At 37.9% G+C, this 15777-nt stretch overlaps 2 protein-coding genes across 2 annotated transcripts; both read left to right on the forward strand.

Moving 5' to 3' along the window:
- The first annotated feature begins 1559 nt into the window (after positions 1 to 1559).
- Positions 1560 to 11251, forward strand: LOC103717278 (uncharacterized). The gene is made up of 5 exons (XM_008805600.5): positions 1560 to 1820; positions 2032 to 2170; positions 8527 to 8753; positions 9450 to 9707; positions 10792 to 11251. Exons 1-5 carry the CDS (start codon positions 1611 to 1613, stop codon positions 11101 to 11103), a joined length of 1146 nt encoding a protein of 381 aa, XP_008803822.4. The 5' UTR covers positions 1560 to 1610; the 3' UTR covers positions 11104 to 11251.
- Positions 11252 to 15171: 3920 nt separating this feature from the next.
- Positions 15172 to 15621, forward strand: LOC149768124 (uncharacterized). Its single transcript, XM_089929951.1, has one exon. It carries the CDS (start codon positions 15172 to 15174, stop codon positions 15619 to 15621), a length of 450 nt encoding a protein of 149 aa, XP_089786077.1.
- Positions 15622 to 15777: the final 156 nt, after the last annotated feature.

Here is a 15777-nt window from a genome sequence, read left to right on the forward strand (position 1 = left end):
GGCCTGGCAAATTGTTCCAACTTGAGGGAGGTTTAGATGTGATGAAATATAGATCATTTTATAATTAGTTCTTGCTGTACTAAAATATTGAGACTTATTTCTTTTTCTTTTCCATTTTTTTAAGGAAGAACTAAGGATTCCTGCTTCATTAAGAAAAATGTTAGAGACTAAGTAAGTTGGAGCACCTTTATGCTGGGTTCTTCTAGACCAGAAGTTCAAAACTTCGTACCGATTGTCAGGTACCAATACTTTGTAGACATCATCATGTCACTGGATATTTAGAGATTTCAGGCTGTGCTATCTGCAGATACAGAAATGCATGTGAGTGCAGTCACATGAATTCCTAGAGCTGATATCAAGGTTATGTTAATTAGCATGTAGTTCTACTTTGATTGTCCTACTAAAAGACCTAAATGAATCTTCCTGATTGCGCCTAAGAACAGTCAGAAATGCAGCAAGGTAGTTCTTTTACATTATTGCCTGGGCATCCTTAGGCCTGGCTATCTGCAGCTGGGCATATTTACTCAAGCATTTTAGCATGACAACAATGAGTCGATGATTAAAAATCAGATTCTAATTAATGGTAAGCAAGTATAGAGAAGTAGAAATGTCCAAAAGAGAAAAAATAATACAAGGAAATAAATAAGAAAGAAGATGGCATCTATAAGTAAGCACACGAAGAAAGAACATATAAATTGTAAACTTAGATCTTTATGAAGAAAAGAAGAGTAAAAGGAGATGTGCCACAACTTCTTTGGAAAACTGAGTTCAGCAAAGCTCCTCCAGTTCCCGCTCGAAGCAATCTTAACAAGACAGTCCTACATATGCATTTCAAACCTGTACCATCTAAAGGCTAGACACCTACTAACCACAATGGTAATGAATATATAGAAGCTTATAAGTGGCCATAGTTGCAAGTTGCCATTACTTGCTATCTAATACATTTCCTACTTGATGAAGTTGATCAAATTAAATTTTATAGTAGCGATGACATAGAAAATATTGTGAATTCTGAAAAAAATCTCTATTATCACGAGCATCTTAACCATATTTCCCTTAAAACCTCAATCCCATGAAATTCAAGCGATAGATATCCTAGCATGAGAAATTATACGCTACATCCCATGCACGATACTGGCGGTGAATCATAGGAACAATTGAGTGGGTGAGAATCCATAAAATTTGTGGGACTTGTAGGATAATGAATAGAGCATCCAGAAATAAAAATTTTGATCGATATAGTGTATTGTTGATATGGTGCATATGGTGTAGGGCATGATATGCCGTACCAGTCCAAACCAAACGGTACAGAGCATACCGTATCGGTATCCGGTACAGGTGGTGTACTGACACTCAATATACCAAAAAATTTTTATACCATACGTGTTAGTGTGGCACCGGTATGGAATTTGATACCGAAACAATAAACTTTAGCTCAGGGTATTGTTTCTCGGCAGAAATAGATTTTTTTTTTTTTTTTTTTTTTGTGGAAGATTGAACTTTACTCGGAATTTTATGGCATGTCAAAAGGCCGGACCTTCGCACTGGACGAGCAGGTAATATATGTTCTCTAGAAATGTGGAGCCATCTTGTCTTGGTTGAGGGAGAGGATGAGCTCGGTGAGGGTCGTTATCAGCCTGAAAAACCCCTTTCCTTTTGGTCGTAATAGTAGGCTGCCGCCGCTGAAACCCACTCCACTCCGGAACAAGATCCCCCCAGTCCTCTCCCCTCTGAAACCCACCGTCCGGACTTTGAGAGCCTCGGCGGCAGCGGCGGAGATGGTGAAGGCGATTCGAGTCCACGAGCTCGGCGGCCCCAAGGCATCCTCTCTAATCCCTACCCTCCCTCTCCCGGTCGCTGCTTTGATATTGTTTCTGGCTTATTTTTTTGTTGAAATTATGCCATGTTCTGCAGCTAATTCAGTTGAAAACGCCGGTTAAATTGATGTTTCTGCTTCTATTTTCCGATCAGTGATCGTGGGGGTCGTTGACGTCTGACTTCTATTTTTCGTTTTCTTTGGTGGGTGAAAAGGTCTTGAAATGGGAGGATGTGGAGATTGGAGAACCCAGGGAGGGGGAGATCCGAGTGAAGAACAAAGCGATTGGTGTCAACTTCATCGACGTGTATTTCCGCAAAGGAGTATACGAAGCAGAATTGCCTTTTACTCCCGGTAGATTTTCTTTTGCTCGTCTTCTTGCAATTTCTGTGATGATAAATGATAAGAAGAGAAAATTTATGGGACCATGCCTGCTATGAATTGTCGTGGCTTTTTGTTGCTGTACAAGGTTGGCTGTAGAGGATGTAGGTCAAGCTGATGTTTTTTGAAAACTGTTTCAGAAAAAAAAGATGAAGATATCTGGTAATTGGTGTTTCAGAAAAGGTGAAGATATCTAAGAAGAAAAGCTCATCCACATGATAATCCAAGATATTGCAATATGAAATAAGTAGATATTCTCCTAACTTTCAGGTCATGCAGTCGTGATGGATATTCGCTTGGTTTACTTAAAGCTTCCATAAAAATTTTGATAAGTTAGGAATTGGAAGAGTGAATAGATTCAGATGTTCCATCATGAGACCTTTAGTTTATTATATAATAATGAGGAGGTTACAAGAGATAAGATCATCGAATGCATCCTACATGATTACAGCGTCGACGTAATCCATCCTTACAACATTATGATCATGATAGTTACCACCTTATCTAATGGTGATAACCAATATGGCCGATATTATCTAACACCCCGTGGAAACTCAACCTGGTGTCTTGAATGCTGAGCTTATCTCTAAGCTTGCAAAATTGAGAGTGATGACGACTCTTGATCATGATTTTATCGACCTGATCAACAGTAGGGTGGTAGGGAACATCTAATTGTTTAGCAGCAACTCAATCTTTAACAAAATAAAAGTCAAGCTCGACATGCTTACTATGTGGTGGAACACGAGGTTTGTGGTAAAGATAGGTGGCTCTGATGTTCTCACACCTTAAGACTGGATTCCAATGAAGATGGACACCTAAGTCACCTCAAGCAATGCTAATTTTGCAACAATGGTAGCTTGGCCCTTATATTCAACCTTGAACAATCATGGCCTACTTTTTGGAGCTCTAGGATATGATAGTGGAGATGAGGATGAGCATTGGAAAATAGATAACATGGGACCCAAACACAATTGCAATACTAGAGTTACTTGGTTGTGATGTAAATTCTGGATAAGGAAACTTGGTCTCATCTAACTGGATGCGTCTTGACGTGCTTTTCTTAGTCAAATCCAAGTGTGTGTATATATATATATATCCATTATGAGTATTAGCTATGCCCAAGAAAAACTATAGAGCTTTGAACATGGTTCTAGTTTGTAAGACATGTAAGAGTGGAGCAAGGGGAAACATGCACATCAAAAAACATTCAAAGAGATATAATCAGGGTGATTTTTAAAGAGCTTCAAGAGAGCTCCTAGGTAGACAACTTAATAAGAAATGGTGGTTTCAAATACTTGGACCTAATAATCATTAGTTATAGAGGCACATGCTAAGAGAGCGTGGCTAGTCTCAATACTTTATGAATAAACTATTTCTGTGTTTTAGCACAAGCTACTTGGTGGTTGATTAGTTTCAAGTAAATATGTGAGAGTTCGATATTCAACCCGTATTCAATTTTTGCATTGAACTGATTTTCGACAAGCAATTGGATTTTTTTAGGTGGTTTTGATCTATGCTCAAAATAGTATAACGATATATACTTAATCCTCAATAAAACAATTCCAATAGCTATAACCGTAAAAGGATTTGGAGAAGGTCCCCATAAATCACTATGAATAAATTAAAGATGATAAGTAACAAAAGATGACAATCAAAAGGGTGATTGATGACTTTTACTTAATTTACATATTTTGCATATACTTAAATATTTATTTGACATAGTTGGAAGCTACTAACAAGAAATAACCGAGATGTTCGTGCCAAACATGTGCATTGGTATGCTCAACAAGAAAAGCAAATGGGGGTGTAGAGGAAGTCATAGAGGAAGTACATTGAGAATGTCAAGATTATCTCTAGTTTCCTTGCAAATGTGTAGACTATCTCTACTTTCTTGATCACCACTGAAAATGATTAGAGTGAAACTAAAAAAAATATTTGTCAATGGGTAGATAGAAGGATTTTGAAAACTTGAGAAACATGTAGAACATTGTTTAAGATAAAAAGAACAATTAAAAATTAAAAGTATAGACAAAAGAAGACCTAAAATGAGTGATTGTCAAACTTGTAATGTTGCCAACGAAAACTTGATCCATACTTGTACGGTTGGAAGCAATGTTGAGATTGCTCATGTTATTGGTGAGATGGTGAGAGGCAGCATAATTTGGGTACCAAGTGGGATCAAAGAAGTTAGAGGATGCCGCCTCATAAGCAGAGAGATCAACATCATCTATAATATCAAGCAAACTACAATAGGAATGCATAGTACTCTGATCACTTATGCTATAGATTTGTCAGGATGAGTGTACAGTTGGTGGGATGGGAAGAAGAGGTTGCATAGGATAGATGTAGTAGCCTCGACCATGACCCTTACCGTCACATGATCATGGCCTTTATGACCATGACATGTGGAGTGGATGAAGGGGTTGGAGGGTCAAGGTACTGGTTTTAGTGGTAATATTCACTGAAATGGAAGAAGAGGAAGAGCCAATTAGTTGTTGCTCAACTTAGATTCGTAGGTTCAACAGAAGGCTCGTGAAGTCACTTATGGAGATGTTCTTGAGACGAGCAATGATGGGAGATGCAAAGGAAGCATAATCAAGTTTTGAGACTGTGAAGGAGAATAACAGAAGATGGGGATTCAAACTAGGGTCAGCAGCTGTTGTGAGATTATCAACACGAGCCTTAGCTTTTTGATGGTGTTTAGTCATTGATAATGAACCTTTCTTAAAATAATTGCGATGCTATAATGTCTTTTATCTTAAACAATTTTCTGTGTTCCTCAAATTTCTAAAATCCTTCTTTCTATCCATCTTTTATAATAATACTTATTTCAAGTTTCATCCTAATTATTGTCTTATCAAGGAACAATTTCTTTTACCAAACTAGGAACAATTGTTACGGGAACTCTAGAGTCTGGAGTGCACAAAAACTATAGGTGGCCTTTGCATTCTTAACTCTGCTTTCAATACGACTTTACATCTCCATATGCTTTTCGTCATGAGTGCACTAGTGCGCATGTTTGACATGAACATCTTAGTCATCCTTGTATTGTCAGCAAGCTTATTTCTCATCAGCTGCTTCCAGGTATATCAAATATATTGTCAAGTTTATTTGAAGTTTTGAACCATCTCAGTTAAGTAAAAAATGATCGATCGCCTTCTAGATTGTTATCTTCTGTAACTTCTCCTCTTGAACTTGTTCACAGTGATTTATGAGATCCTCCATTTTTTTTTTTCTTTTGAGGACTATTGCTGCTACATTTGTTTTTTTTTTTTTTTGTTGATCATTATAGTAGTACATATATGTGGTTATACCCTTTATTCATAAATTAGAAGCCACTTCAATTTTTCAAAAAATTCAATTACTAGTTTAAAATTAATTTAATATAAAACAAAACAAATATGTGCATGTTCAAATTGATGATAGGGTGAATATCATGCTTATCAACCATGAAGTTTCTTATCCTCACAAAGAACAGTATGGTCAGGTTGTACAGAAGCATTGGTCAATTTTTGAGATTGGTGTTACTTTCTAGCATGTGCCTCTATACCCAATAGTTATTGGGTCTCAGCATTAGAAAGTTCCATTTTATTTTTAAATCGTTAACCCACAAACCCTCTTCATTTCGTATCTCTATATGAACAGCTCTTTAGGAACCCCCTGATTACACTTTTTTGAAGGCTTTTGTCCATGCTTGTTTCCTCTACATCTAGCCATATATGTCTCATAAATTGGAAGCACCAAACTTCATGAAGCTTCATAGTTTTCTTGGGTGTAGACTACCAACTGTACCTACATTTCTCGACACATTCAGTTGGATGAGTTACATGACACTAAGATAAACAATAACGATGGAATTATAATTGTTTTTGTTCCCATATCATCTATTTTGCCTTGGTAATCCCTATCCTACTATTAGCAACAACACCTACTCCATCAGAGCAGCGGCTGCCACCACCACCACCTCCTCTAGACCTAATTAAAATCCCATCATCTAAACCAAAGGATTACATGTGCAAAGAAAATGCCTCTTACAGACCTTTAAGGAGTATTATTTTCAGGAGAATTCTCCAACATTTCAAGAAACCAAAGATTTGGAAGTATCAGGGGGAAGATAGTCGATGTTGTTTATTCTTTTTGCCACAAGTAGGATGGGAAGAATGATCCAAAGCCAGTTCTAGAGGAATTAATTCACTGTTTACAAGGATCACCAAAGGAAAAATTGATACATATATTAAGTGATGATTTGATATATTTAAATCTAGAAAAAATGGTATGCAGATACAATGCACTTGACTCTACTTCTGGATTCAGTCATGTGTAATCTTCAACACTGCACGTGCGTGATGTTTATGCATATCTCCTTGAACTGCTTTTGAGATGATTCTGAAGGCATGAGGAAGCTTATTTAATGTACTTTCCCTGGCATGGGCATTCTTGTCGTATTCTACTTCTGGATTCAGTCATGTGTAATCTTCAACACTGCACGTGCGTATACATATCTCCTTGAACTGCTTTTGAGATGATTCTGAACGCATGAGGAAGCTTATTTAATGTACTTTTCATGGCATGGGCATTCTTGTCGTATTCTACTTCTGGATTTAGTCATGTGTAATCTTCAACACTGCACGTGCGCGATGTTTATGCATATCTCTTTGAACTGCTTTTGAGATGATCTGTATGCATGAGGAAGCTTATTTAATGTACTTTCCATGGCATGGGCATTCTTGTCGTATTCAAAACATGCTTTGGTCAGAAGCACTTTTTCCTATTGCAGCTACTGGTGGACAAACCATACTTTACTGCCTTTGTCATGAGCTAATTTTACCATGACATATGGAGAGAATTAGTTACTCATGGCACAAGACATCTAGTTTAGGTCAGAGCCTTTCCCATTTTAGACCTGGTAAATGCGTTAACTTCTATTACTCAAGAGATTCATGATTTATGGCATGCTGGATTTAGTTTAGGGTGGTGAATCTTGCAGCGCGGGGAGGGGGGGGGGAGTGAATGTGAAATTGAAATTAGAATCACTCTAAACAAGTAAGAAAACTTCATATTTTGAATGTTTAAAGTTACTCTGACAAGAAAAGAGCACATAAAATGGAACTCATGGTGAAATTAAGCATGCAACAGAATTGTGCTTAAAGAGGTATCATAGTGCTAGCTTGAACTTTCTTGGCGTGAGTATATAGATAGGACATATGGGTGTCTCAAACAGGATTAGTTCAATGTGTATCAGATAGGACATAGAGGACTTCGTTTGAGGATTACGTGGTCGTTGAAATCACTGTGAAATATCTTACTTGCATGATGCAGAATGTTGGGCCATGGAAAGGGATGCAAGCATAATTGAGATGTGGCAGCTAATCTTCATAAAATTAGAAGGCTAGAGTTGGAATGTTACAGAGCTTAAAATGAGGGTGAACTGCTTGAGATGGCTTGGCTTTATGCATTGTAAGATTTGTTTAGGGTCTCATGACTGAGGTTGAAATGCTAGAATAAGGGGGAACCAGAAGATACTTAATGGCGGTATTTAAATATACATGAAGTCGCTATCCATTTTTACAGGTAGACCTTGATAGCAACTAAATTCATGTCGTGTTTTTATTTATTATTTTTTGTGCGTATGTTGGGGGCGTGTGTTTATAAAAGGGCAAATTATGTTTGTAAAAGAGAGCATTTGAGGGAACTTATACCAAATTTGGGAGAAGAATGTTCACAAAAGTTTCCATGTATTGATTGCTTTGTTTTGTTTGATAATTGTTTATATTATGATTCATGTTGTAATTAGTCAGGCCATTGTGGTCTCGGCAAAATTTCCTCTTCCATCTTCTTCTTTCCTCAATTAGCTAAAAAAGGACAAATTATGTTTGAATTGCATTTATTATTGAAGCAAGCTAGCACATTGTCAGTGAGAGTTAATCTCCCTAAAAGGTTTTTCGCTGAAATCAAATTGATTTTGTCCTAATTGTGTTAGGTGGGTAGGCAATTCTCTAAGATATCCTATGTACTGATTATGCTTTAATAAACTGATGATAGAGTTTTCTAAGATTTGATTTAGTAAGAAATAAAAATTAATGCCAGACATTCTGCTATGTTCTTCATAATTTTGTCATTAAACGATGGACGTGTAGTGCTGTTTATCCAAAATATATATAAAAAAAGACTTAGAAAATTGCACTCATTACAATTTGCCATAACTTGGAACAAGAGTTCAATAGGTAAGCATTGATAAGATATCATGATGGCTTCTTATTTGCCAGTGGTTGCTTTGTTTTCAGTCCTTTTTGGTTATGTTATTGTGATCTCACTGGTTAGATTTTCAGGAATGGAAGCTGTGGGAGTGGTGACTGCTGTAGGCCCTGGGTTGACTGACAGAAAAGTAGGGGATATTGTTGCTTATGCTGGCAATCCAATGGGTTCTTATGCTGAAGAGCAAATTCTTCCTGCAAGTGTTGCAGTTCCTGTTCCACCTGCAGTTGATTATAAAATAGCGGCATCTGTTCTGCTGAAGGGCATGACTGCTAATGTTCTACTTCGCCAATGCTTCAAGGTTGATTCTGTTCATTCCGAGTTCCTAGTCATGTTGTATTCTCTTGCATTATTATTTGAGTAGCTCCATTTTTCATTGCATGTGCCCTTCTAAATGACACACTATCTTCCTACATATAAGTTGTGAGCCAACTTTAAGCAGAGTTATCGGAAACTCTGCTGTTGTTGGCTCTATGTTCTTAACAAGATACTACTATTAGTATGACCCGTACTACATTTCCCTGCTATCTTATAGGGAGACAAAACATGTGCACAATAACCTAATACAATGATCATCATCATGATCGTCATTGTGGATTCTCATAAGCTACACGGCAGTTTACGTGCCTCTCCATGAGATACAGTTTCAACAAACAGCACAATTGTACTTCTCCTACTGACCACATTAACCTTTTTCATGACATGATATGACATATTCAGTCAATTACACTTTTCCTTTGTTTGACCTGCCAAGATATGCCACTGGTCAATTTCTCCTGTAAAGAGTGCTTGGACTTAATTTATATAGAACACTATCAATTAAAATCTGAATGGCTCGTGCGATGATTATAAATCTCTCAGTCAATTTTACTGCTTTTGATTTTAACTATTAGTGACACTAGCCTGCATAATTCTGATTATATTCTGATTTTAACCATTAGTGATTATATTTGTATACACAGTAAATTAAAAGGTTCTGATTATATTTGGAATGCAGGTAGAAGCAGGACACACTATTCTTGTTCATGGTGCAGCTGGTGGTGTTGGTTCACTACTTTGTCAGTGGGCAAAAGCCCTAGGTGCCACCGTCATTGGAACAGTTTCAAGTGAAAAAAAAGTAGCTCAAGCAGCTGAGGATGGATGCCACCATGTCATAATTTACACAAAGGAGGACTTTGTAGCCAAAGTCAATGAGATAACTGATGGTAAAGGAGTTAATGTTGTCTATGATTCCGTTGGAAGAGATACATTCCAGGTAGAGCACACAATCTTTGCAGAAATATTTCGCAACTAATGGTCTAATAACTGTATAAAGTAGAATTCACTTCATTCCTTTTATATTCTTACTATCATGAAAGATGATTCCTTGATCCAGAAAGATCCTCAGGCTCGATATGGACCACTTTGGCTAATATGAGTAGCGTTGGACAAGATTTAGGAGTAAAATCTATCATATTGGGAAGCCGAATCACATGCTAAACTTTAGGAGGCTATAACTTGGTCATACAATGCCTAATTAAGATGGTCATTTTTTTTTTTGAAATCGGGTAGCTTTTTCCATATCAGGAAGCCAAATCGCGTACCAAATTTCTAGAAAACATAAGTTGGCCATATGACGTCCAATTGGATGGTTTTTTTTTTTTTTTTTTGAAATCAGATAGCTTTTCGAGATCTACAATTTTGGGTCAAACTGTCAAAGGTTTGAATTGGGTTGGAATTCCATCGTTTGGGCCGGAAAATGGATCGGTCAAACCGAAAATTTCATTTTCGAGTAAGACATTGATCGAGCATACTTTTCAATTTGAGAAATTCAGATGGAGTGACAGAAAACAAAGTTGATTTAGAAGCTAAGATCTACCTCATGCAGATTTTTTTAAAATTATTTATCAGTTATTTATTTTTGAGGATCTAGTTCTATTCAAACTAAGAGAGAAATTTAATCCGAATTATAAAAAGGAGAACGTCACTGGTATTATAAATAGGGGATATATACCTCAGTTTATGAGGTGTGGGCCATTAATGAAATAAAAGGAGATTTGAGGTCTATTTTCGCAAATCTTCCAGCTTCTAAATTTTTTTTTGAGAGACTTGAGTTGAGTGGATTGAGGGAATTTTTTCTTTCCCCGGTGGATCATTTTCTATCAAAGTAAGGAGAGCTGAAATGGCATGTGCTGTTCAAGTCGAGGATAAACTGTCTTGGTAAGTAAATTACTTTTCATTTTAAGTGCAATCTTTCAATAAAATTATGTTTCTTTGTTATGATAGTGGTAAAAAGAAATATACATTGTAAACACCTTGATAACAACCAGAAACTCATTTAAAACTTCTCCTGTATGCAGGGATCCTTAGCATGCTTGATGTCACGGGGGTATATGGTCAGCTTTGGTCAGTCATCAGGAAGACCAGATCCAGTTCCCCTGAGTGACCTTGCTCAGAAATCTCTGTTCTTGACTAGGCCTAGTCTCATGCATTATACTGCTACCCGCGAAGAGCTTCTGGAAGCTGCTGGGGAGATATTTGCTAATATTGCATCTGGTGTGCTGCGGGTTCGCATCAACCATACCTACCCATTGTCTGATGCAGCATGCGCCCATGCTGACCTTGAAGCAAGGAAAACTTCCGGTTCCATAGTTCTGATGCCGGATAGCTAGATGACATGTTGCTTCATATCAAGTTGTTGGTGAATAGTTCTGGGAAAAATGTGAATTACATGGATATTTTTTGGTATATATTGCTTTCAAAGTGAATCCTGTCTTCCATAAAGACATGCAATAAAATCATGATCTAGAATTTTGTTGATGAACAAGTGTTTGGTGGCTTATTTATAAGTCTTCAGACATGGACCAGGAACCAGCGGGAAAAAGCAATTATTTGATTCTTTATTAGTTTCCATGCTTTGGTCTGTAATGGATGAGAACAGTACTTGAGAAGCTATTTCATGCAATCTCTTAATCTTGTTAGGCAGACATGTAAATTAGCAGATTTCCGGGTGTTGGAGTTCAAAATGGAGTTCGACTTCCTACATCAGTACTAACACCTGAATTGCTGATCCTATTTCACTGTGGAAAAGTATGATAGGAGGGAGACAGTAGGGGAAACAACCCATCTACGAGAGCATCTCTTTTTGGCTTATCTAAATCAATGCGGTGTTGAACACAGGAGGACTTAACCGGATTAGTGTAATCATAAATTTAAGGATGGTTCAACATTCTGTTTCGTTGTAGTATTGGACTTGCCTGGCTCAAAGTTCTTCCTGATTCAATTGTCAAGTCTTAAAGCTGCTGATAAGATATAACCCTGTTCCATCTCTTTTGCATTTCTGCTTCTTTCTAACTTTATGAGTTACATTCATATCTATTGTGTTGTGTGTGAGCTGCCGATGTATCAAAAAAAATGAAAAAGCCGGTGATAAAACCAGATCGGCTGGCACAAGTGCAACGATGCATGCAAAAAAAAAAAAAGAAAAACAAAAAGAAAAAGGGAAATCTGAAGGTTATGTTGATAGATAGAGGGAAGCATATAGATAACTATGTCGTGAAAGATCATATACAAACAGACCAAGTCAAAAGGAAAAGTCTCTATGTGATGAGGGCCTAGTTAGGTTAACTTCTATAAAAGAGTTTACAGAAAAATTAAAACAAATGGGGTGCTATCAAAAGACTGCTACTTAAACGCGGTTTTTTTTTTTTAATTTAAAAAAAAACCTGATTAACCATTAAAGCCTGAAAAATGAGTTTGAGGAAATACGGGTGGATACAACTTATTTCACACCAAATTAGGTTTACCGAATTGTTACTAACTAATATTGACAATATTAGTTATTAATGCACCAAGTCGACATGATACCACTTCAGTGGCCATAGTAAAGTATAATGATACCGACAAACACGTTGATAATTTTCCTCGTATGTTGACGTGGATAGATAAATTATACTTCTCATTAGTTATATGTTTGAAAAATTGTGAAACAGGCCAGCATAGTTGGAAAACGGTCGACCGTAGGCTCGTGAAATTGACAAAGATAAAGACAATGTTTCTGCTGCATTTCTTTCACATTGAAAGCTGCTCTGACGACTTGCAGAGGATATCCACTGTTTCTATACGGAAAGAGTCGTTGCTCTGGTTATCGTTCTTGAGCTCTCAACCGTTGCAACAAGATATTCGGAACCACAGCACTAGCGGTAGAAATGATGAGAATTAATCCACAATTGCTATATGTATTAAGAAATACTTCATCTATAAAAATACTAAGTGTATCGCATTAATCCTTTCCAATGTGAATGTAATCTTAGAAGCAGATTTAATCTCCATGGTTATGTTTTAGTAAATTTAGATGGTACTATGAAGGATGAGAATGTTTTCCTTCAATTCAGGCCTCCAAGAAAGGTGTTGTGCATTCTTTTTTGTTGTATACTTTTTTAGCCGCCAATCATCAAGCTTTTTTGTAAGGAATATTTATGTGAATGTGTATTTAGTTTCATGTTACTTATTTACCTAAAAAAGTTTGGATATTTATATAGAACTAAATTCAAAAAAAAATTTCCGGCTAGTAATTTTTGGATGAGGTTCTGAATTGTAATATTTTTCATTCAACTAAAATTAAGATATTTTTTTTATAATCTAGATCAATGGTGGAAATGCCGCCAATTGTCTCACAGAAATGGTTTAAAAATAAAAAAAGAAAAAAAAACTTCCCATAATCTGTGTGTTCAAATAATTTTAAAAATTAAAATTAGAACCATCTTCCAACAAAAAAAGAGCTACAACCACTTTGCAACATCCAAAGAACATATCTTGATTGTTTTCTCTAAATACTTTAATTGACTTGGTTTACTTATTTAATTAAAAAAAGCCATGATTTATTCTCAGTAGATATGTTTGGCCTCTACATTTGGCTTGGCAAATGGAGATCTAGTAAGTCGGCCCAAGTAGTTGGGCAAAGACTAGATGATTATAATTACGATTATGATTATTCGTACTGTTTTTGTAGATTTACGGTAATGATTCCAGAACCTGAGCTTCTCTGTTGATGTTTAATTGATGTTATATTGGTGTAACAGAAGGCTCCCTCAATTGTTTATCTTTTTGAGAACACCAATTGAGAAAAAATGAGGTTCATGTGCTCGACTCATCATTTTAACAATTTACTGTACTCGTCTTCAAGGTGAAGTTCAAATTCGAGAGATTATAAACTTGGATCCGGGTGTTTTAAAGAAGCAAAGGTCCAAATAATTTTAATATTTTCATTTAATTGTGAAAGGATGATACGATAGTAGCCCGGGAACTTAAAAACAGTGTGTTGATATTCAAATATCGTAAACCGTGGTCTGGTCCATGAGGTGCATGTAATTAAGTATAAATGGAGAACGTTGATGTTATAGTACTTCCTAATAATTAAACACTGTTGATCGGCTCACAAGTCACAATGAATATAAGTGCTCGCTAACCACCTTCACCATCATAATCCGCTAGATTACAGTAACATAGTGAGACCCATACGGCTAAAGCTTCATTAGCTAGAATGTATTGATTCTAATTTTCTATTGTTGTAGATGATTGGTCGCTTCTTGTTGGATCGGTGATCCATTCAGCAAGCAGTCTCACGCACTTACTGTTGACCAATGAACAAATCAAATAGCTCTAGACAAAAACCATTTGCATGGAGGTAGTCTGTTAGCAACTCATACGGGGAGGATTAGGGTTCAATCACTGCTGGCGAGGTGGGAGGTTCTAACTGCACGATATGCCGCTAGATTTATTCTGGAGCCGGACAGTCTGTGGAGTACCTTATCGAGAGCCAATATAGTACACACTTGATGGAGGCAGATCTCCAAGTCAGACGCTACTGTTCCTTCATTTGGAGAGAGATCTGTTCCTCTGCCCCGTCAGTGCTACCGGCGATCAGGTGGATGATTGGTGATGGGCAGTCCATTGATGTCTTGGAGAATAGGTAGGCGGCGGAGCTACCGCTTTGCTGGATGCCGACGATGGTCGACTCGGCAAGGCTGGCCGGATTTTAGAGTTAGTGACCTGACTGTCCCCGATGAGGACTGGTGGGATGAGATCTTGATCAGAGAGACTTCAGGGCGCAGTTAGCTGATAAGGTACTTGCCATCCTGTTACCTCAGGGTGTAACAAATAGATAGGTATGGGCGGCGACTGGGTCGGCTAAGGTGCGTTCGGCTAACTTACAGGTGGTGATGGATGGTGAGGTGTCTTTGAAATGTGATAGTAGCTGGATCTGGAAGATGCGGGTTCACCCCCGAATAGCACTGGTCATTTAGAAGGTGATCTGGGACTGTTTACCGACTAAGAGCATGTTGGCTAGGAGGGGAGTTAGGATTTCTTCGATGTACGTGGACTTCTCGAATTTGGTGGAGATTGTTAGCCATGTTTTATTTAAGTGCCTATAGGCAACATAGATTTGGAGGAGGGCATCGTTTCCCCTATCGAGGACCGGTATTGCGGCGGAAGACTTTCTACGGTAGGTGAGGTCTGCCATACGATCTCCAAGCACTGCAGGATGGGGTATTGCTGCCATTTACTTGGCTTATCATATTTGGCTGGATAGAAATGCCAGAGTCTTCGAGGACAAGAGGGCACCTCTGAGGTCTGTTGCAGAACGGGCTCTCCATCAGACAGTGGTGGTCATTGAGACTATTAAGTCTGATTCATCTGGGATGGCTAGGGACATCTAGGACCCCTTCTTCGCTATCACAATGCCCAAGTTTGTCTATATTTCTTGGAAGCCCCCACCCTTTGGCCATCTTAAGGTGAATTTCGATAGGAGCCTGCCCGCCGGTGGTGATAGTGCCGGAGTGGCAATTGTGATCAGAGACCACGACTGCAGGTTGATTGCTGCAAGGGAATGTCGCTTCTTCGAGACTTCAACATTTGGGGTGGATCTCAGGGCAGTATGGGAGGGACTCTCCTATGCGAGACATGTGCTGGAGACTGGTTGTATCATCTTGAAACAGGACTCAGCCTCGTTGATTGAGCGCTTATGGGAGGAGGGGCGGGAGGAGGCAGAGCACCCGCTTCTAGGCGACACACGACGAATGCTGTGGGAGTGCCGTGTTGTCCAAGTCAGGCATGTCATTCGAGAGGTGAACCAAGCTACTGATTTGGTCGCCTCATTTGCTGCTTGTCATTTTAGAGAATTCCTCTAGACCCAGTAGACCTCTGTTCTTTCTGCTTTATATAGTCTTCTTGCTAGTGATATAGCTGGCTGTGCTCATGCGATAGCAACGTGAGCAATCGATGTACCAATATATATATATATATATATATATATAGTTTTCGTTGTATTTTTTTATTATACTTTT

The sequence above is a fragment of the Phoenix dactylifera genome, chromosome 3 (assembly GCF_051530095.1).
Source record: "Phoenix dactylifera cultivar Ajwa chromosome 3, Ajwa_hap1_PhDact_Kaust_v1.1, whole genome shotgun sequence".
NCBI lineage: Eukaryota > Viridiplantae > Streptophyta > Magnoliopsida > Arecales > Arecaceae > Phoenix > Phoenix dactylifera.

Bases quoted from the DNA above. Each gene is read 5' to 3' on its own strand.
- LOC149768124 (XM_089929951.1), top strand. From the start codon at position 15,172: ATGCCCAAGTTTGTCTATATTTCTTGGAAGCCCCCACCCTTTGGCCAT.
- LOC103717278 (XM_008805600.5), top strand. From the start codon at position 1,611: ATGAGCTCGGTGAGGGTCGTTATCAGCCTGAAAAACCCCTTTCCTTTT. The intron at 1,821-2,031 runs GCATCCTCTCTA...GTGGGTGAAAAG, and splicing joins ACGAGCTCGGCGGCCCCAAG to GTCTTGAAATGGGAGGATGT. The intron at 9,708-10,791 runs GTAGAGCACACA...TCCTGTATGCAG, and splicing joins TTGGAAGAGATACATTCCAG to GGATCCTTAGCATGCTTGAT.